The 16,907-nt window shown below is 60.7% G+C and overlaps 1 protein-coding gene across 1 annotated transcript in view; it reads right to left on the minus strand.

Moving 5' to 3' along the window:
* Positions 1–703: 703 nt before the first annotated feature.
* PUDP (pseudouridine 5'-phosphatase) overlaps positions 704–16,907 on the minus strand; it is a 30,947-nt gene continuing 14,743 nt past the window's right edge. The window contains exons 2-4 of the mRNA XM_037027679.1: positions 12,302–12,520; positions 10,734–10,963; positions 704–2,234 (exon numbers count right to left, since the gene is read on the minus strand). Coding sequence (XP_036883574.1) covers positions 2,058–2,234; positions 10,734–10,963; positions 12,302–12,520 — 626 coding nt within the window. The 3' untranslated portion in view covers positions 704–2,057. The remainder of the gene's footprint in view (positions 2,235–10,733; positions 10,964–12,301; positions 12,521–16,907) is intronic.

Here is a 16,907-nt window from a genome sequence, read left to right on the forward strand (position 1 = left end):
TTGGAGACATGATGAGATTTTTTTGTGAGTGTGACTATGTGTGGCCATGCATGTGGTGTGTTCCCTGAGACAGCTCTCCTTGCAGGGTGGCACGGAGCCGCCCAAAGGCTGGACGCCCCTGCTCCCGCTCTGCGAAGTCCCCCTAGGCTCCGCTTCGCTGGGGAGAAAGCTGGCTGGTGAACCTAGGCTGGTGCCGAGAGCGCTCTCGGCGGCAGCCGATCTTTATTTAACCTCTCCCAGCTGTTGCAAACTGTCCATTCCGCCTCCGGGAAACCTGTGGGTGATTCTGCCGAAGGAGAGCCCTCACACTGGGTGACGCGCTCCGCCTGGCGCGAGGGAGTAAGAACGCATGGGCGTGCTTCCAGCAAGCGGCAGAATTTAGCTGCCGTGGTTAAAATGACAAAATTAACACCATGCCGATCCCACTTGAGGTCGCAGAGAACATTTAGGGTGACCCGGGACCTCCATCACTCAGAGAGGCACAAAGTCGCCCTGTCATACGTATGCAAAATGCCTGAAGGACGAGAAAAGATCGGGGCCAATGTTTTCGATGAAGGAGATACCGGGTCAGAGGAGGAGCCCTTTCCTGGAGGGCCTTTATGTCCTCCACGCAAAGGCGCCAGGTCTCACGTAAACACGTAGATCACATTTCAGGGTGAGCACTGTCTGAGGAGCTTTTTTTAAAAAAAAAAAGTCAATTAGTCACGCTACATTTTTCATTTATTAGAGGATCATTTTTTAAGGCAAAAATCATACTTCCATACAAATATAACGTGAACAAATGTCAAACGTTGTATTCAAGTAAGTTCCCCGGTGAGGGAAGCACCGGGACGTGAGGAGGGGTCGGCGGGAAGGGAAGGCCCGGAGGGGTCCCCGGGCGCAGGCGGCCAAGAGCGCGCGTCAGCGTGGGTGGAGACTGGCAAAGCTGGCCCGCGGCAGAGGGCCCGTGAAGAGGCGCCCTTCCCCCGGCCGTCACACACACGACCCCGGCCTTTCTGCGCCCTACAGAGCAGGAAAGCAGCCCCGTGACAGGGACAGAGCCGGTGTGGAAGGGGGCGAGAGCCAGGCACTCCCCGAGGTCGGGATTCCCCCTTTCAGCACAGGAGAGTAGGTATTAATAAGGGGTTCACGGCCAGGGCGTCAGGGCTGCTGAGGTGACCAGGGTGGCCCCAGGTCACACCTGATGTCGAAATCTACGGCACCCAAGCACAGGTGGGAAACAGAAACGCCCTTCCTTCGAGGAGACAGGCGCTTTCTTCGGGGGAACTGCGCTCAGCCGGCACGGAGAATGGCGGGGAGCGGTGCAGGCGGCCTCTGAGCGCAGGAGCACTGGGAGGGCACCCAACAGGAGTACTTCCCGGTGCCGGGGGTGGTTTCCCAGGGGCCCGTCCATGCCACGCTCTCCCCACGCCGATGAGAAATCAGAGTGGCCCCTCGGATTACAAAGCAAAGAGAACTGCCCCTGGGATGAAACAGGGACACAAGTGGCCCTCACGGCCGGCAGCAGCCACAGCATGACAGACAGGGCTGGGTGCAGCAGTACAGAATGTGCGCGCACACACACACACACCTGTACACATGTACACTGAACACACATGTGCGTGTACACGTCACACGCATGTCGGGCTGTGGGGGGAAGTACGCGTGGCCACCAGTTCTTGCGGTCTCCATGTACCGCCAATGTGGGTTGGTGTGTGCATACACAGGTACCAATGCATGCATGTGCAGTGTAAGCATGTGTGTATGTGCGTACGTGTGTTCAGTGCGCGCGACCCTCGCAGCACCACCCCAGCACAAGCACGCGGTGAGGAGCGCAAGCATGCAGCGACTGCCCGAGGAGCAGTGTGTGGGCCTCTGCTCGGGGCCGTGTCCAGTGGGCGCGCACAGTCAGGTTCATTAGCACAGTGGGGGGCGGTCACAAGTCCCGAGGCGGTGGCGAGGTGGCAGCCGCGCCTTCCTCTGTGGCTGCTGGGGCAGTGTGGCTGGCACAGTGCGCGCGCGGGGCGGGGCGGGGGCGGGGGTGGTGGGCGTGCCGGCAGACGCAGGGCCGACGCCTCTCACTCGTAGAGCGGCAGGCCGAACAGCTCGGGCTGGAAGTCCTGCAGGGAGCCCAGCACCAGGGTGGCCTTGGCCGTGAGGTCTCGCTGCAGGTTTCTGTCGGGCACCATCACCACCTGCATCCCGGCTGCCAGGGCCGCCTCCACCCCGTTGGGAGAGTCTTCAAAGACCAGGCACTGCAGGGCGGGGAGAGAGAGAAGGTTCAGACGGCCTGTGCCCACGCAGACCCCACAGCAGCCCTCAGACCTCAGCGCCGGGGGCGGGGGCAGACGGGGCTTCCCGTTCAAGGTGGGGGCTGGGGTTGCTGCTGCTGCTGCTGCTGCTGCGAGCAAGTCTCCCGCACCACGAGTGCGCGCACGTGCGCGCTCCCCTGCCCGTGACCGTGGCAGCCCGCCGTTTCCGCGGCCGAGGGTCACCCTATCACGGCCACGTCAGCGCCGTCTCTGCGCTGCACTGTCGGGGAGCCCCTGAGTGGGCACCCCGTGAACCCCGTGGCACTAGCTGTTCTCGATAGGGCTGGCGACGTGGAGGGGCTGGCGAAGCACGGGCCGTGGCAGGCCGGGGTGTCCGCTTCGTGCCTCTCCCTGCCAGGCGAAGGGCACTCAGAAACAGGGGCCGGAACTCCCGGGCACAGCACTGGGTCCCTTCCACTGAGCCTCCCCCGGCCTGCTGCGCCCGCACCTTCCGTCACAGTAACGTGCTCCCCATGTCGGGACCCGGAGTGGTCGCAGCCCCGCACACAGGCTGCTGACCGGGAGAGGCTCGGGGCACCGGCGGCAGGTGCCCGGAGCCAGGGGCTCTGCCCTCCGATGCCTGCGGTCTGCGGGAGGACGCGGATGCACAGACCTCCTCTGTCTGTCTCTCCCACACCCACGCTCAGGTGTTCCTGGCGGGGTGCTGTCCCAGCTTTGAGCTGGCTGCCTCGACCACACGCTGGTTTCCATCTGACCTGGAAGTCACCGCCCAAGAGCCGTCCTCGGTTCTCCAGATGAGAGGCGTCTCTCGTGGGATGTCGCCGTCCCTGACTGCTTAAGGTGACGACCCAACCCCATTCCAACGCCCCAACAGTTTCACTCCTCTGGACCCTGGCTATGCCCTTGAACTTAATTAAAAAGTCCAACGGCTTTTTTGGGGGGGAGGGCATCCCTCCTGCTCTCTGAGGGGTCGCAGCTTCAATGTCCTGGTCCAGGACGTCAGGGTGGGGAGGGGTACGTGCCAGCAGCGTTCCGGCTTGCTGCGTGCGGGGCAGGGAGTGGCGTGCTGTCTTTCTGACAGGTTCATGGCTCCTCGTCGCCTCTGTTCCCCGCTCGGAGCCCACCCCACCAGCTCCAGCACGGACACTGCAGGTGCAGCCCGCACTCTGAGCTGGGTGGGGGTGGTGAGCACACAGGGCATGGCGGGCGGCAGGGGCGGCCCACGGAGTCCAGGAAGAGGGGATGCGCCTGGCTCAGCAGGTTGGGGCCCGAGGACAGGTGTCCGTGGCCCTGCCCGCAGCCGGGGCTCTCCCACTGACCAGGGGGACTGCTGGGCAGACAGGCCGACTGGTTAGGGCTTCCTCTCGTAAGCCACCTGCCCAGCTGACGGTCCGGACAGGTTGAGACGCTGGTGGCTGCACCCCAGGGACGGAGTACACCTATGACAGCCACGGCCGCACCCCTTCTGCCTCTCACACGCCCATGCCCCCAGCGCTGGGCACACCGAATTTTCACAATGTCTGCTGGGCTCATGCCCTTCACGGCCATACATGAGAATCCGCCTTGGAAGTGTGGAGGCCCTGAAACAGAGTTTGCCCCCTTGCAAGGCGAAGAGCCAAGCACACGGCAGGAGACGACTGAGCAGAGTCAGGAACACGGACACGGCAGGGCGGTGAGGTTCACCGGGCAGGAGAGGCTGGGGACCGCACCAGGTGCTGCCATGGACAGGGGGCAGAGAGGGCACGTGCAGGGCGGAAACCGACAGCAAACACCAGCCTTCCACCAAAGGCCACCGTGCTGGGTCCCGGGGCCAGCACCCTGCAAGCTGGGTGCGCACAGGGCTCGAGTCTCGGGGACGGCAGGGCAACTTCAAGGGCGGGACTGCCCCTTGTCCCTGGAAGCAGAGTCGCAAAGCAGGACTCTGGGTCCACGGGGAACTGTGTAGGGCAGCGTCCCCTGACGGCACACCGAAGGGGGTGCCGGGGCGGCTGAGGTCCCAGAGGCTGTGGGGACGCGCATGGCAGGGCTGGCCCGCACGCAGCCAGAGGGTCAGTCTGTGCGTGTCCCCGGGAAAGCCTTCCCTACCCACCACAGCTCACCAGGCTGCTGGGAGGCAGCAGCGAGACTGAGAAAGCAGGAAGTCTGTCCTCTCCTGCGGACACAGACGCTCTGTGGACAGTTCCCCCCTGCACGCCCAGTGCGCACACCTCCCTGTTCCCGCAGGTTCAGGCCCTCTCTGTGCGCCTGGATGCATTCCGACCGGACGGTGGTGAGGCTCTGCACAGGGTCCCCGCTCGGCTCACCGACCGGCCGCTGCAAGCAGGTAAAGGCTGGAGAGCACAGGGCCGGTGGGTCCCCCACCCCGCTGCTGCACCCCTCGCCCTGACACGCAGGGGCAAGGCTGAGGCCATGAGCAGTAGTGACGGACTTCTGGCAGCAGCACTCCGGATGCCAGGGCACACCCCCGACTTGAGGGCAGTTCCTGGTGAGAACGTCCGTCTCCCAGCTGTGCGGACACCATGAAGCATGGCTGTCCTGAGGCTGGGCTGCTCCCGCCCCGCTAGGTGCCCTGGGACCCGGAGGGCGTGGGATGCTTGCCACTGAAAGTGGGGAGCCGGCAGAGGACCCTTGTACAGGACCTAGCTAGGCAGATGGGCCCCAGCCCTGGGGCAGGGGTGGGCCCAGCCCTGTGAGTCACCAGTGCGGGATCTGAGTCAGAGACGTTCAGAGGTCAAGCCAAGGTCACCGGAGCAGGCAGGTGAGAAAGTCGGGAAGAGGGCCAGGGGCCTCAGAATTCAAGGTTCTTTTCATTCCACCCAGCTGCTGGCTAAAACGTGTCTGAATTCTGTCTCCAGCAGAACAGATGAGCTTAATTAAACTGTGGCTGGAGGCCTTTCATTAAGAAAGAGTGGCGTCCCCATCTCCCAGGGAGGGGCGGCCCGTCAGGGGCACAGCTCCGGAGGGGCTGAGCTGCCTTCTCCGAAGATGCTGTGAGTGGCCTGCATCCTCAGCCCTGTGCACCCTGGGCAGCGCATCACAGCCCGAGGAAGGAGAGGGGGCTGCACGGGACCGCCCCCAAGGACCGTAAGACTGAGAAGTTCCCCGTGAAGGGGAAGCCGCGTGCGGCAGTTCAGGGAGGGGGCCCACGCGGATGGGATTAGGGAAGGATTCACCAACAAGGCGCAAGACAGCTGGGAAGGTGGTACAGTGGACGCCGAGGCCAAAGGCGAGGTGAGACGGAAGCCTCTGACGCGGCAGGCGCTGGGGGCAGCACAGGAGAGCCGGCTCTGGGGCCTCTGACATAGCCTGTCCTAGACCGGTGTCACAGCGCCCGGGCACCCAGTCCCTCTCCCTGCAGGGAAGGCTCTGGGGCAGCCTGCCCCACCCCGTCCCGTCAGCACTGGGCCTCCCACACATCAGCACAGCTCACAACAGTCAGGACACGGGGGCAGTGGCCACACAGTTGAGGAGGTCTGGCACAGTTGCAGAGTGACAAGAGACGGTCACTCTGCAGCCTTGACCATCAGCCCCTCTGGGGCCTGTTCCCTCCCACGAGCGCCGGCCAGACCGAGCTGGCGTGGCACGTGCTAACGGGTCCCAACTTGCGAACCATCGCTAGGGTCCAGCCGACACGCCACGCTGCTGTATCCAACGGGACCGCATCGCCTCTCGCCTGGAAAGACACACAAGCTCGGGAAGCCACTTCAGGTCCGCTCTCCAGACGCGGCATGAAGGGACGCCGAGCCCCTCCCAGACAGAGCAGGGCCCCCGGCTGCGCGGCGGGTGCAGAGCCCTCTGGGCACCAAACCTGCTTGTTCACGATGACACTCAGCTGAACAGTGCCACCCGAAGCTCCTCCTCACATCGCCGTTTGTAACAGATTTTATTCTGCACACTAACTCTGTGACCACCCGTGTTCACAGGGCAACACAGGGCCACTTGGAGAAGCCCTGAAACTATTCCTTTGTCACTGAATTACCTACAACTAAGTACCACATGGCGATGTGGACTGTGTATGCACTTTATTAGAAGTAACAAACCTCTATGTAATGTTGCAGAAAAGAGGCAAGTTTATAAGTGTTGTTGCTCATTAGTATTTTTGTTTATATTATATGTCCATCCACCATCCCACCCACCTACCCATCCATCCATTATCCATCTATCCACTCATCAAACAGCCCCCCCCCTACAGATCCATTTCTGTCTATCTATCTTTCTCCCCCGGCTCCCCTACTTCCCTTTGCATCCACCCCCGTTCCTACCCATGAAACAGACCCCGGCCCTGCTGTGGTCCCGTGCACAACAGTGTCTGACTGTGAGCTCATGTCTTTTGCCCAGCGCACAGCTACTGACTGACTCACTGAATTCACACTCATCNAGTGTTTTGTTACTCATTAGTACTTTTGTTTATATTATATGTCCATCCACCATCCCACCCACCTACCCATCCATCCATTATCCATCTATCCACTCATCAAACACCCCCCCCCACAGATCCATTTCTGTCTATCTATCTTTCTCCCCCGGCTCCCCTACTTCCCTTTGCATCCACCCCCGTTCCTACCCATGAAACAGACCCCGGCCCTGCTGTGGTCCCGTGCACAACAGTGTCTGACTGTGAGCTCATGTCTTTTGCCCAGCGCACAGCTACTGACTGACTCACTGAATTCACACTCATCTGAAAATCAAAGTATAAACCTGGCACTGACGAAACCCTTCTGTTACCAACTAATACATGAACGAACTGTCCCACTGAATGGACGGACTCCTGTTCCCTTGGAGAAAAAACTCGGAAGAACCTTAGAAATGGGTGGTCAGCTTCCTAGGAAATGCTGTCATTTCGTTCATGAAAAATAAATTGTGAGGCGCGGATGGTATCCCTTTTAAAGTGTATGCACATAAACTCGGTGCTGAGCAAAGGACTTCAAAGAGACCGGCAACATCTTTTTGTGATGTTCCCTCTGAATGACATGGACGGAGTCTGTGCCCACCCGTCGGGCAGGCACCACTGACTGAGAAGCCCAGCAACACTCTCCAAAGCCCCGGGCACTTTGGAGAGTTTCAGAAAGCCAGGGTGCACGGTTTGCAGGCGGCCCACACAGCGCCTGCGCGCTCGCTCGTTCCCCACGTCCTCTATGTGTCCAGGCAGTTGGGCAAAGTCACCTGGTCTTCCGGGGCCTTTCCCAGGGTACTGTGTCGCCACGTGCGACCTCAGGCCACCAACGGTTCCCCGTGGGAAGGGGCAGATGGCCACCTCAGCCTGGGGGAGGTTATGCGCCTGCAGGACTGACAGGCAGGCGGACAGGGGTGGTATGCCCCCCAAAGCTGTGTGAAGCCCTGACCGCATGGGGATTGCCTGCAGAGATGGGGTGCTCAGGAAGACCTGAAGGGGAAAGGCTGGCCCTCACCCTACGGATCCGTGTCCGTAGAAGATGAGGAAGAGACAACCTGCTCCCTCACCATCCACTCAGGCTCTGAGGAAGGCCAGCACAGGACAAAGGAGCCAGGAGGGAGGCTGTCCCCAGAAAGTGCGCCCCGCCAGGGCCCTGAGTGTCAGGCCTCGGACTCCATTAGGTGCTGGGCACCAGGCTGCTCGTGGCTGGGGTGAGGCAGGCAGCGTGTCCTGGAGGACGCAGCCCCGCACGCCCCAGACCACCCAAGCCCCGCCTGTGCCTGCCCGTGAGAGAGCTGTGGAGGGCCTGTGGGGCATCCCGGAGGCAGGGGTCGTCCACGCCAGTGCCCCTCCCACGTCCGGTGCAAACAGGCTGGCGTGCTACTGGGACGTACACAGCGGGAGCCCCGGGCAGGGGCTGGAACGGCTGATCAGCTCGTGAGCCCACAGGCAGGTCGGTGGGCCTTCTCGGGGCAAACCTGTCACACCACCAACAACGCGGGAGGTGTGTGCGGCCCTCGGCCATGGACGCCTGTCACGAGTGGCCCATGGAGCTAGTTAACCGACGACCAGAGTACGGTCCTGAGCTGGAGACCTCGGGGAGCCCAGGGCGGCAGACGAGGCCGTTTCTGTGCATCTGTGTCTTTCTGACAGCAAAGCCTCCCCAAACAAAGCAGCTGCAGGAGGTCCCTGGCCCAGGCTCCGAGGGTCAACAGTATGGCCATTGCCGGGGCGGGGGCGGGGTGCATAAAAGAGGAGTAACTGCTGATGGTCGCAGACAGGACTTGGGGTGGGGAACACACAGTGCAGTGTAGCACGAGGGACGTGCTGCGGACCTGGCCCCTGAAACCTGTGGGGCGTGTTGCCCAGCGCCACCCCGGCACACGCGACAGAGAGGAGGAAGAGGGGGCTGTGTGCAGGGCACCTTCGCTGCCCGGCCACAGGCTGGGAAGGCGGCTCCGGCGCAGACGACTTCCGTGACGGAGGGCGGGCTGTGAGCTTCACGAGGAAGTCCTTGTGCCCTCAGTCAGAAACCAGCAGTGAAAACGCGTCCTCCGTCCCTGCTTATTCTTTAGGAGGAAAGAAACGTCACGTGCAAAAAGCTTCTTAAAAACAAAACACATCTAAAAATACCCAGCTCTTGATGTGAGCAAAGAAATTAAACTATGTGAGGCAGTGATGGCTGTGCCTTTAAACTCGGATTTCTGGTTGGTTTGCCACGGAGACAAACTCCATTCTATTCCACAATGAAGAGGCGCGTTTGGGTGGCTGGGAGGCAGGACCCGCTGACTGCTTGGAGCAGCGCGATGGCTAAGGGACCTCGCAAGGCGGCCTCACTTCCGCTGCTTTTCACACAAAGGGAGGACACACAGATAACACACAGTGGGTATTTCCAGGGAAAGCGCCACCGCGGAGCGCCGGCTCCTGGGCGCTGCATCCCGGCGCGGGGGCCACGAACACGGCACGGCTCTGCCCTCCAGTCCTGCCTGTTTCCCTCCCTTCCCGTGACGACTGCGCTGTCCTAACTAACGTGCAGGCGCCCCCGGCAAACACGTGTGACTGTTGGGCGTGGCTTCCCCTCATCACGTGAAACACGCTTGAACGTGGGAGGCACACAGGCCTGCCCAGCGGCCAACAGACAAAAGCAGCAGGTGCCAGTGTGAGAACCGCCCCGCGTTTGCCCAGGCCTCTGAGCCACAGTGCGGCGGAGGGCAAAGACCCCCGCCGTGGGCCGTGAGGGGGCCTCCCTGACGGGGAGCCCTGCCCTTCTCTGGGCAGGGCACCTGGGACGTCCCAGGAGCAGACACCCACAAGCCTGGACCCTGTGGGTGTGTGCAGGAGAAGCGTAACTGGAACGGTCTGATCAGGGTGACAGACGAATGCCCCAGGAACTGCAGCCTCGTCACCAGGCGGTGCCGCCACACGCTCAGAGCTGCGGGCCTCTCCCAAGGCGCAACCGCCCGTCTCTGACCACGGAAACAGCGTGTCGCGTCCCACACGTGGGCGGTAAAAAATAGAGCCGGCGCTGCTGGGTGGGGCCGGGGGAAGGGCACCGGGCGCTTGCGCCAGGTGTTGGTGCCCCTGTGCCTGCAGAGCCGGCGCAGGCTTTCCACCAGGCGGAGGTGTGCAGGCCCGTGTCTGCACCAACATGCGGCCAGTGGGCGAAGCCTCCCTGTGGGGAAGGAGAGGGAAGGCCCCCCCTCCGCTGACTGCCTGAGCCACGGAGGGGCAGAGGTAGCGACAGGGGCCGCTCCGGGTGCTCCCCCTGACAGCAGCGGCCACCTGCACACTGTGAGCCGTTGGGGACCAGCGGTCGTGGTGCCAACTGCACTTTCCTGGTGGACAGACCGACGCTGACCTGCACCGAGGGCAGAAAACGGCACTGCTGGGTCGGGGGGGCTGGCACCGGAGGGGTGCGAAGCATCTTAGCAAGGCGGAGGTTGTGGGGAAAGCCCTCGTGTCCGTGGAACTTGTGGTAGGACGCCCCGCATGCCCTGCCCGGGTGGACGCACCTCCTGCCCGGGACCTGCCCGGCCACTACACATTCCACGGGCCACGGGGATCAGGGGCCGGGCCGCCTGGGCTGTCTGTCCCTCCTCACAACATGGCTGTGCCCCTCAGCCGCAGCCCTCACACACACAGCGGGCATGGGAAGTCGGCCGTGGAGAGGGAGCCAGGTCACCATGGGCAGAAGCTGAGTTCCCAGGAGCTGCTGACCAGCCCTGTGGGTGAGGGGGTGGGGAGTCCGCATGACATACATGTGTGCTGCCGTGAACACCCACTTGCACACCTGCGTTTACAGACCAGGGAAGTGGCCTGGCATTGAACATGTGTCGGGGGGCGTGTTCGGTGAAAACCACAGTGTGTCGGGCGTGTGCCCGCCTCCCGGAAAACTTGGGGGTGTCCCTGCCCTGGTGACCTGGGCCCTGTGCTCCCCGCCATCTCACGTGAAGTCACCGTGCGCCTCCCACATGGGACTGCGGGCACCCTGCGTGGCCCGTGCCAGAGGGAACCCTAGACGTCCCGAGCCCGGCCAACTCACGCAACGCACCCGTGGCCGGCCACCCCCCACCCCACGCCGTGTGTACCTTGTTTGCGGGGGCAGGAGGGGAAAACCGCTTCGCGCAGGCCAGGAAGATGTCTGGGTTCGGCTTGCCGTTCTTCACTTCGGGGTCGTCCCCTAGAATAATGTGGTCGAACAAGCCGAAGAACTCCTTGTGCTCGCGGGTCTTCATCTCGAAGGACACGGTCCCGGAGCTGGTGGCCACGGCCATGGGCACGTGGTGCTTGTGCAGATGGCGGACCAGTTTGTCCACCCCTGGGGGGGGGGGAGGAGGAAGGGGGCAGGGCTCAGGGAGGCGGACAGGCACGGCCACGGCCCAGACACCCGGGCACACCGCTCCCTCTGCCGGGACCGCTCTGATCCGACACACACATGGCCTGTCGTGTGTGCAGGGGCGTGACCTCGAGACAGAGCTCAGAGTCCCCGTCAGGCCTCAGCATTTCCCAGAGGGACCGACCTCGTGCTTGGCCTGCGGAACCTCTGCTGTGCCAATGTGCCCGCCAGGCTTGGGGGCTGCGGGTGTGACCCACAGCGGGCCTTGGGGACCAGCGGGGCGTCTGAGGCACAGCACGTGCTTCCAGTATTTTCCAGAAAATGCGCTCTTCCACAGAAAGCACTTTGACCCCAGAGTGCAGGGTGGTGAGAAGCACCGAGAGGCACCCATACTGACAGGGTCAAGACCTGTTTGGGGCAGGGGAGAAAACGTCTCCGGTGGTGCACTACGTCCGAAAGAGAGGGCTTTCAAGGTGACTGAAGCTTGGACGTGTAAGAGTAAAGACACAACTTCTAATACATTCCAGTTGCTTGGGGTCCTCCCCCCAAAACATCATTAAAACCTGCGACTGGCACTCCTACCATTTCAAACCCAAGATTACAGCTGGAACCGCCCATTTCTTCTTCCCCCTCACCAGGTATCCGAAGGGCTAAGTATTCACCTTTCTTCCTGAAAGAACCTTGAACTCAGGAGTATTGCATCTTTAAGCACCTGTTGTTGGCCTTGTCACCTAGAACACCCTCGGTCTCGCACCTTGAGCGAGAGCCGTGGGGCCGTCCTGAGGGATCTGCCGTTAGCATGTGCCCAGAGAGGAAAGTCACCTTCCCCTTCCGTGGAAAACAGGTGGAGAGAGAAAGGGCCTGCAGACAGACTCGTGAACGGTGAACAATGCCTTTCACTTTTTTTTTTTTCTAATTCAGCTTGTGTGGAGCGATTGAGCCGCGTGTGTACCATCAATTTGTTCAAGTTTCAGGGGCGGCTGAAATATTACTACTGTACCTGATTTTTGAAAAGAGAAGAGACAAAGGCATGTACTCAAGGTGCAATTCTGGAGCAATTTTGTCATGAATACGGTGTTTATATAACACGGGGAACAAATGAAACCTCGATGTTTTTGGACCCCGGGGCTCAGCGAAAAGAATGAGTATTATTTTAAGCCGCCCTGAAAAGGCAAGGCCGAGGCACAGTGCGCAGCGACGCCCACGGAGCGCTCTGGAGAGCCCCTGGTTCTGTGGGGGCAGAGCGCGCTCCAGCAGCACCTCGGCTGCAGGCACCCCCGGCGTGACCCCGAGCCCAGCGCAGGGGGGGAGGGGCCGCACCTGGCATCAGCGCCGCCGTGGGGAACAGGTCCTTGAGCCGGGCCTGGCTCTCCTCCACCAGCGTCTGCTTGTCTATGGGCAGCTGCAGCTCGTCTATGATGATCTGCGCGGCCTCCGGGGCCTTCTTGCCCATCACCAGGGACTTCACGGCCCAGGTGTACTGCTTCCCGTAGCGGCCACAGATTTCCTGGAACACCACCGAATAGAACCGCTCCGTGTCTGCAGAAACAGAGGCGAGACAAAGGGGTGGAGCGGTTTCGGATGCGCGCCAGGGGAACAAGCAGTCCCCGCAGATGGGCATGTATACACCTGACGCGCCCAAGCGTGCCGACAGTCCACGGCATGCAGGGACGCGGTGCGGGGCCCTCCGAGGTCAGGGTCCAGGCCAGCGCCCCCCGAAGAAAGCCCAGCAGACACGCCCCGCTGCGGGCGCTGCCGTGAAGAGACGGGAGGACACACTCTTCTCTGCAGGCCCGAGTGGGGAACACACATTCCCTGCGCTCGTCCCTCCCTCTTGCACCACCATCACACCACACTGATACCACATGGGGGGATCCCCAGCCAGCATTCAGGGGCAGCAGGCGGGCGCCCTAAAGTTAACTCAGTCCCAAGAGACCCGGAGAGAGCACCCGATCCCCCGGGGACGGGCTCAGCCCCCAGCACGGCTGCCCCCTCCCCGGCACCCACGCCAGCGGCAGCGCAGGCTCAGAACAAACAGTACTGGACACAGGAACAGTGCTCAGGCCGCTGATGCGCAGTACCGCCAACTACAATCAAGAGCACTCCGTCTGCGTTCATCACGTCTGCCCGTTGCATTTATTTACAGGCGGAACCTATAATCAGCACTCTCAGGGCCAGTCTGGCCAAACGCAGCCCTGGGGGCGGGACCAGGGCGACAGGGACACGCGTGTGAGGACTGAACTGAGCGAGCCACGCGCAGCGTTGCTCTCCGAGAGCACGGCACTCAGCGCAGCCTCCTGCACTGCTAGCAGTCCGCAAGTACGCCACCTGGAGGTGCGAGCCACGCCCCGTTCGGAAAGCCCCTCCCACGTGGAAGTGACGCGCTCAGGCGAGCCAATGGTTGGCAGCCGTGTGGGCGGTGCCTGCACCGCAGGGAAAGCCGAGGCGCAGACGCGCTGACTACTCACTGCAGCCTCCAGGCCCTCGGGGCTGGTGAAGCCACATCAGGTCACGGGTTCTGGATAGAATCTGTGCAGTTCACACGACAATGATCCGGAAAAGAGCGCCGTGACTTCAATGGCTTGCAGCTGCGTTTCCCCACGCGGAGACAGAAACATACAGTCCCAGTTCCAACTCCTTTTTCCCTTGAGATACATACTACTTGGGAGACCCAGCGAGAGAGGGAGCCCCGCACTGAAGGAAAGCACAGGCCCGAGCAGGGCACCAACCACCGCGGCATCCCGAGACAGCAGGCGTGCAAAGGGACAGAGGCCGGCGGGAAGGCGTGGGGACCGCCCCGGGGCTCTTGCTAACGTAAGGGGTGGGAAAGAGGAAAGGAGGGTGGGAGAAAGTGAATTCCAAAGGCAGAAAAATGAAGCTGTCTCCTTTTGAAACGCTTTAAACGGTGCTGACTGGCAGCTGAAACTGTGGCCGAGTTTCTCATGAGAAGGCCTGGGTTACGCGTCCTCACCAGGCAGAGCTGGCCCCCTTTCGTCACAGCGGACATGAGATCCCCCAAATCCTCGTGGCACAGCCAGGGTCTAACAGCTCACTGAACAAGCCCTGAGATCCCAATGGGACTATTCCAGGCGCGGACGGGCACACTGCCCATGAAAGGGGCAACATTGGCAAAGAAAACACGGCTCCCGACGCTAACATACGTGCGACGATGGACCATGCACCAGGTGCGCCAGGTCCTCGAACACACGTGGGTCCCAGCTCAAAAGCAGCAAGCCTCATCACGCCTCTGCGGGCGTGTCTCAGGGAACTCAGCATGGGTGGCCCACGCAACAGCCACACAGGCCCCTAGAGGTGTCTCCTCAAGTAACACAAGCCGGTCTGCCCCAGGGGACGTGGCGGCTGGGGGTCCGGGCAGTGCTGCAGGTGAGTCGGTCCGGTGAGCCTGAAAGAGCGAGGCACCAGGCTTGCCAGCCGCGGGAAAGGCTGGTCCTGTCCTTACGAGCCCCACACTCCGTTCCCATGGGCAAAGGCAAAGCATTCACGTTCATTACACTGCTGCACCTGGAGGAACCCACCCGCGGCGGCCTCGAAGCTGTTTCCTTCTCAGGCTCAATTAAAACGATACATCTTTGCAACTCACAGAGAAAAGCACCGCACCGCCGTGGCACACAAACACGCTTCATAAACACTCGAGGACTGCCTGCCCAGCCTGGTACCGGTACATAGCCCCTTCTCCCCGACGGCATGACTGAGAAACTCCTGGACACTGAACAGTTTTCACATAGCAAAATGTGGCTGGGTTACTATTTCCCGCACTTAACATGAACCCTCCCCCACTTCCGTATCAGGAACATCGATGGGCTGGATTCTGCAGGACGCCCCAAAGCTCCCAGGCATTGTGGCTACCGCGGCATATATGTTCTACTTCCTGTTTAAAACAGTAATTAGAAAGTATACATAGAACCGGCTCCACGGGTTTTAGAAAAGGCACGCTGAACCCGCACGGTGATTATTGGCTTACGCCGCGCTTCTCCGATGCACCTTGAACAAAGCAATTCAATGCTTTCTCTCCAAAGTTAATATGCCTTGAAAATACTCTTTTCTCATTTCCAATGACCGGGGCTGGGCAGGGTGTCCACGGGCAGCCGGGGCTTTCTGTTCCCGAGTTACCGAGAGGGGCATGCCTGGAAGGCACGCGAGCCAGTCCGTTCCCCCCGGAAGGCCATCATCCTGAGCGCGGCCTTGGCAGAAAAGATGCAGCGCGCCGCAAGCACCCCCTCTCCCGGAAACACAACAGTGTTCTCACATGCGGTGAAAACGACCCATTTGCAATGTGAAATGGCTTTAATTTAAAAAGGAAAATTCAGCACACAGTCCATCCCGATAAAAGTGCTGGTGTCGTAAAGTTTCTAAGTCGTTTTCATAGCATGCAGGTAACTGATCATGGTTGAAAGGATTTTTTTTCCTGCTTTTTTGGGGTTTGGTGGGTTTTTATTTCAATTGAAATAAAATTTTATTTTATTTTGTTTTGTTCCCCCCCCAGATACGCTGCTCTGGGCTGGCAGCTGCGGAAGGCACATTCCTGGGTGGGACGGGCTCTGCAGTCCTCGGCTGGGGTGGGGCCGGCTCCCTGGGCTTTATCCAGCCCCCATGGGATAGAGTGGGGCGTATGCTCGAAGGAGGCCTGGCACTCACTTGAGTTCACTCAAGTCAACTTGGAGCGCGTGGGTCCTGCGCTCCACGGCGTTGGCGAGTTTAGGATACGAATCCAGTTGAACCGGGGAAAGCTGAATGCACCCAGTGCCACACAGAGACTTGTCGGTACCAGGTAAAGAAACACTAATCTGCAGAATGAATCCTGATACGTACACTTTGCTGTTCCACTCCCCCCACAGCTACTTGACCTGTCTCTTCTGTTCGTGTTTCTTGCCCTCACCCCCCAATCGGATTTACCCTCGCACGCCTGTAACGAAGGCAGGGTTTCTTTCGTGCAGAGTGGGTATACAACCCATACTGCTGGGGTTGCCTTCAGCTGTGTAGCACAGCGATTCGATGTTCTCGACCTCCCGAGAGCACCCACGAATCCTAGGAAGCACTTGTGCCCAGGACACTCGTCACAGTGTTACAGAGGGTCCCGGCCCCTGACACCCACCCCCCCTTCCCTTTGGCCCCGTTTCCAGGAGCCTGTTTTTGTTTTGTTCTATTTCTTGTTTTTGTGTTTTTCAGATTCCACATCTGAGTGAAACCATATGGAATTTGTCTTTCTCTCATTTATTGTACTTAGGAAAGCATGACTTTCCTTTTTTTAATTGTCTGCCAAGGATCTGTTTATTGACTTTAGAGAGACGGAAGGGAGAGAGACAGACAAACATCCACATGAGAAAGAAACATTGACCGGAGGCCTCCCACACACGCCCTGACCGGGGACGGGGCCCACCCCCTCTTCAGTGTACGGGGCGACGCTCCCACCCACTGAGCCCCCGGCCACGGCTGAGAGCAAGCCTGTGTATAAGAAACCTTGCCTGTGCCCGGGTTCCCGATGAGCATAAGTCCGCCCGGTGTCGTGGCGTCACGTGAGAAGTGACGGCAATGGGACACGCGGCCTAGCTGTTACAGGTGTGGCACGGACAGGTAAGAAGCTAAAAGGGCCCGTAGGAAGCTGCCGTTTCCTTAGAAAGGACACGTATCTGGGAGTAAAAAGCGGGGACGGGTGGACAGAGCACACCAGTGACAGGATGAAGGGATGGGACCCTCCCTCTGTCCACGGGGGACGGAGGCGGAGAACAATCTCCAGTCCCGGGGCTGAGCAAGGGGAGGTGGCAGGTGAGCCCGGAGGCCCGGTTGGGGGACCGGTCGTGACACCGACACGGGCGCTGCAGGCCCAGCCCGGCAGGGGGTCCTGACTGTGCGGTCCCCAGAGCCTTTCCGGTCTGAGGAAGGGTGTCACGGAATCAGCTCCCTGACC

Source organism: Sturnira hondurensis, unplaced genomic scaffold (genome assembly GCF_014824575.4).
Source record: "Sturnira hondurensis isolate 20B ecotype Veracruz unplaced genomic scaffold, ASM1482457v3 Scaffold0019234, whole genome shotgun sequence".
NCBI lineage: Eukaryota > Metazoa > Chordata > Mammalia > Chiroptera > Phyllostomidae > Sturnira > Sturnira hondurensis.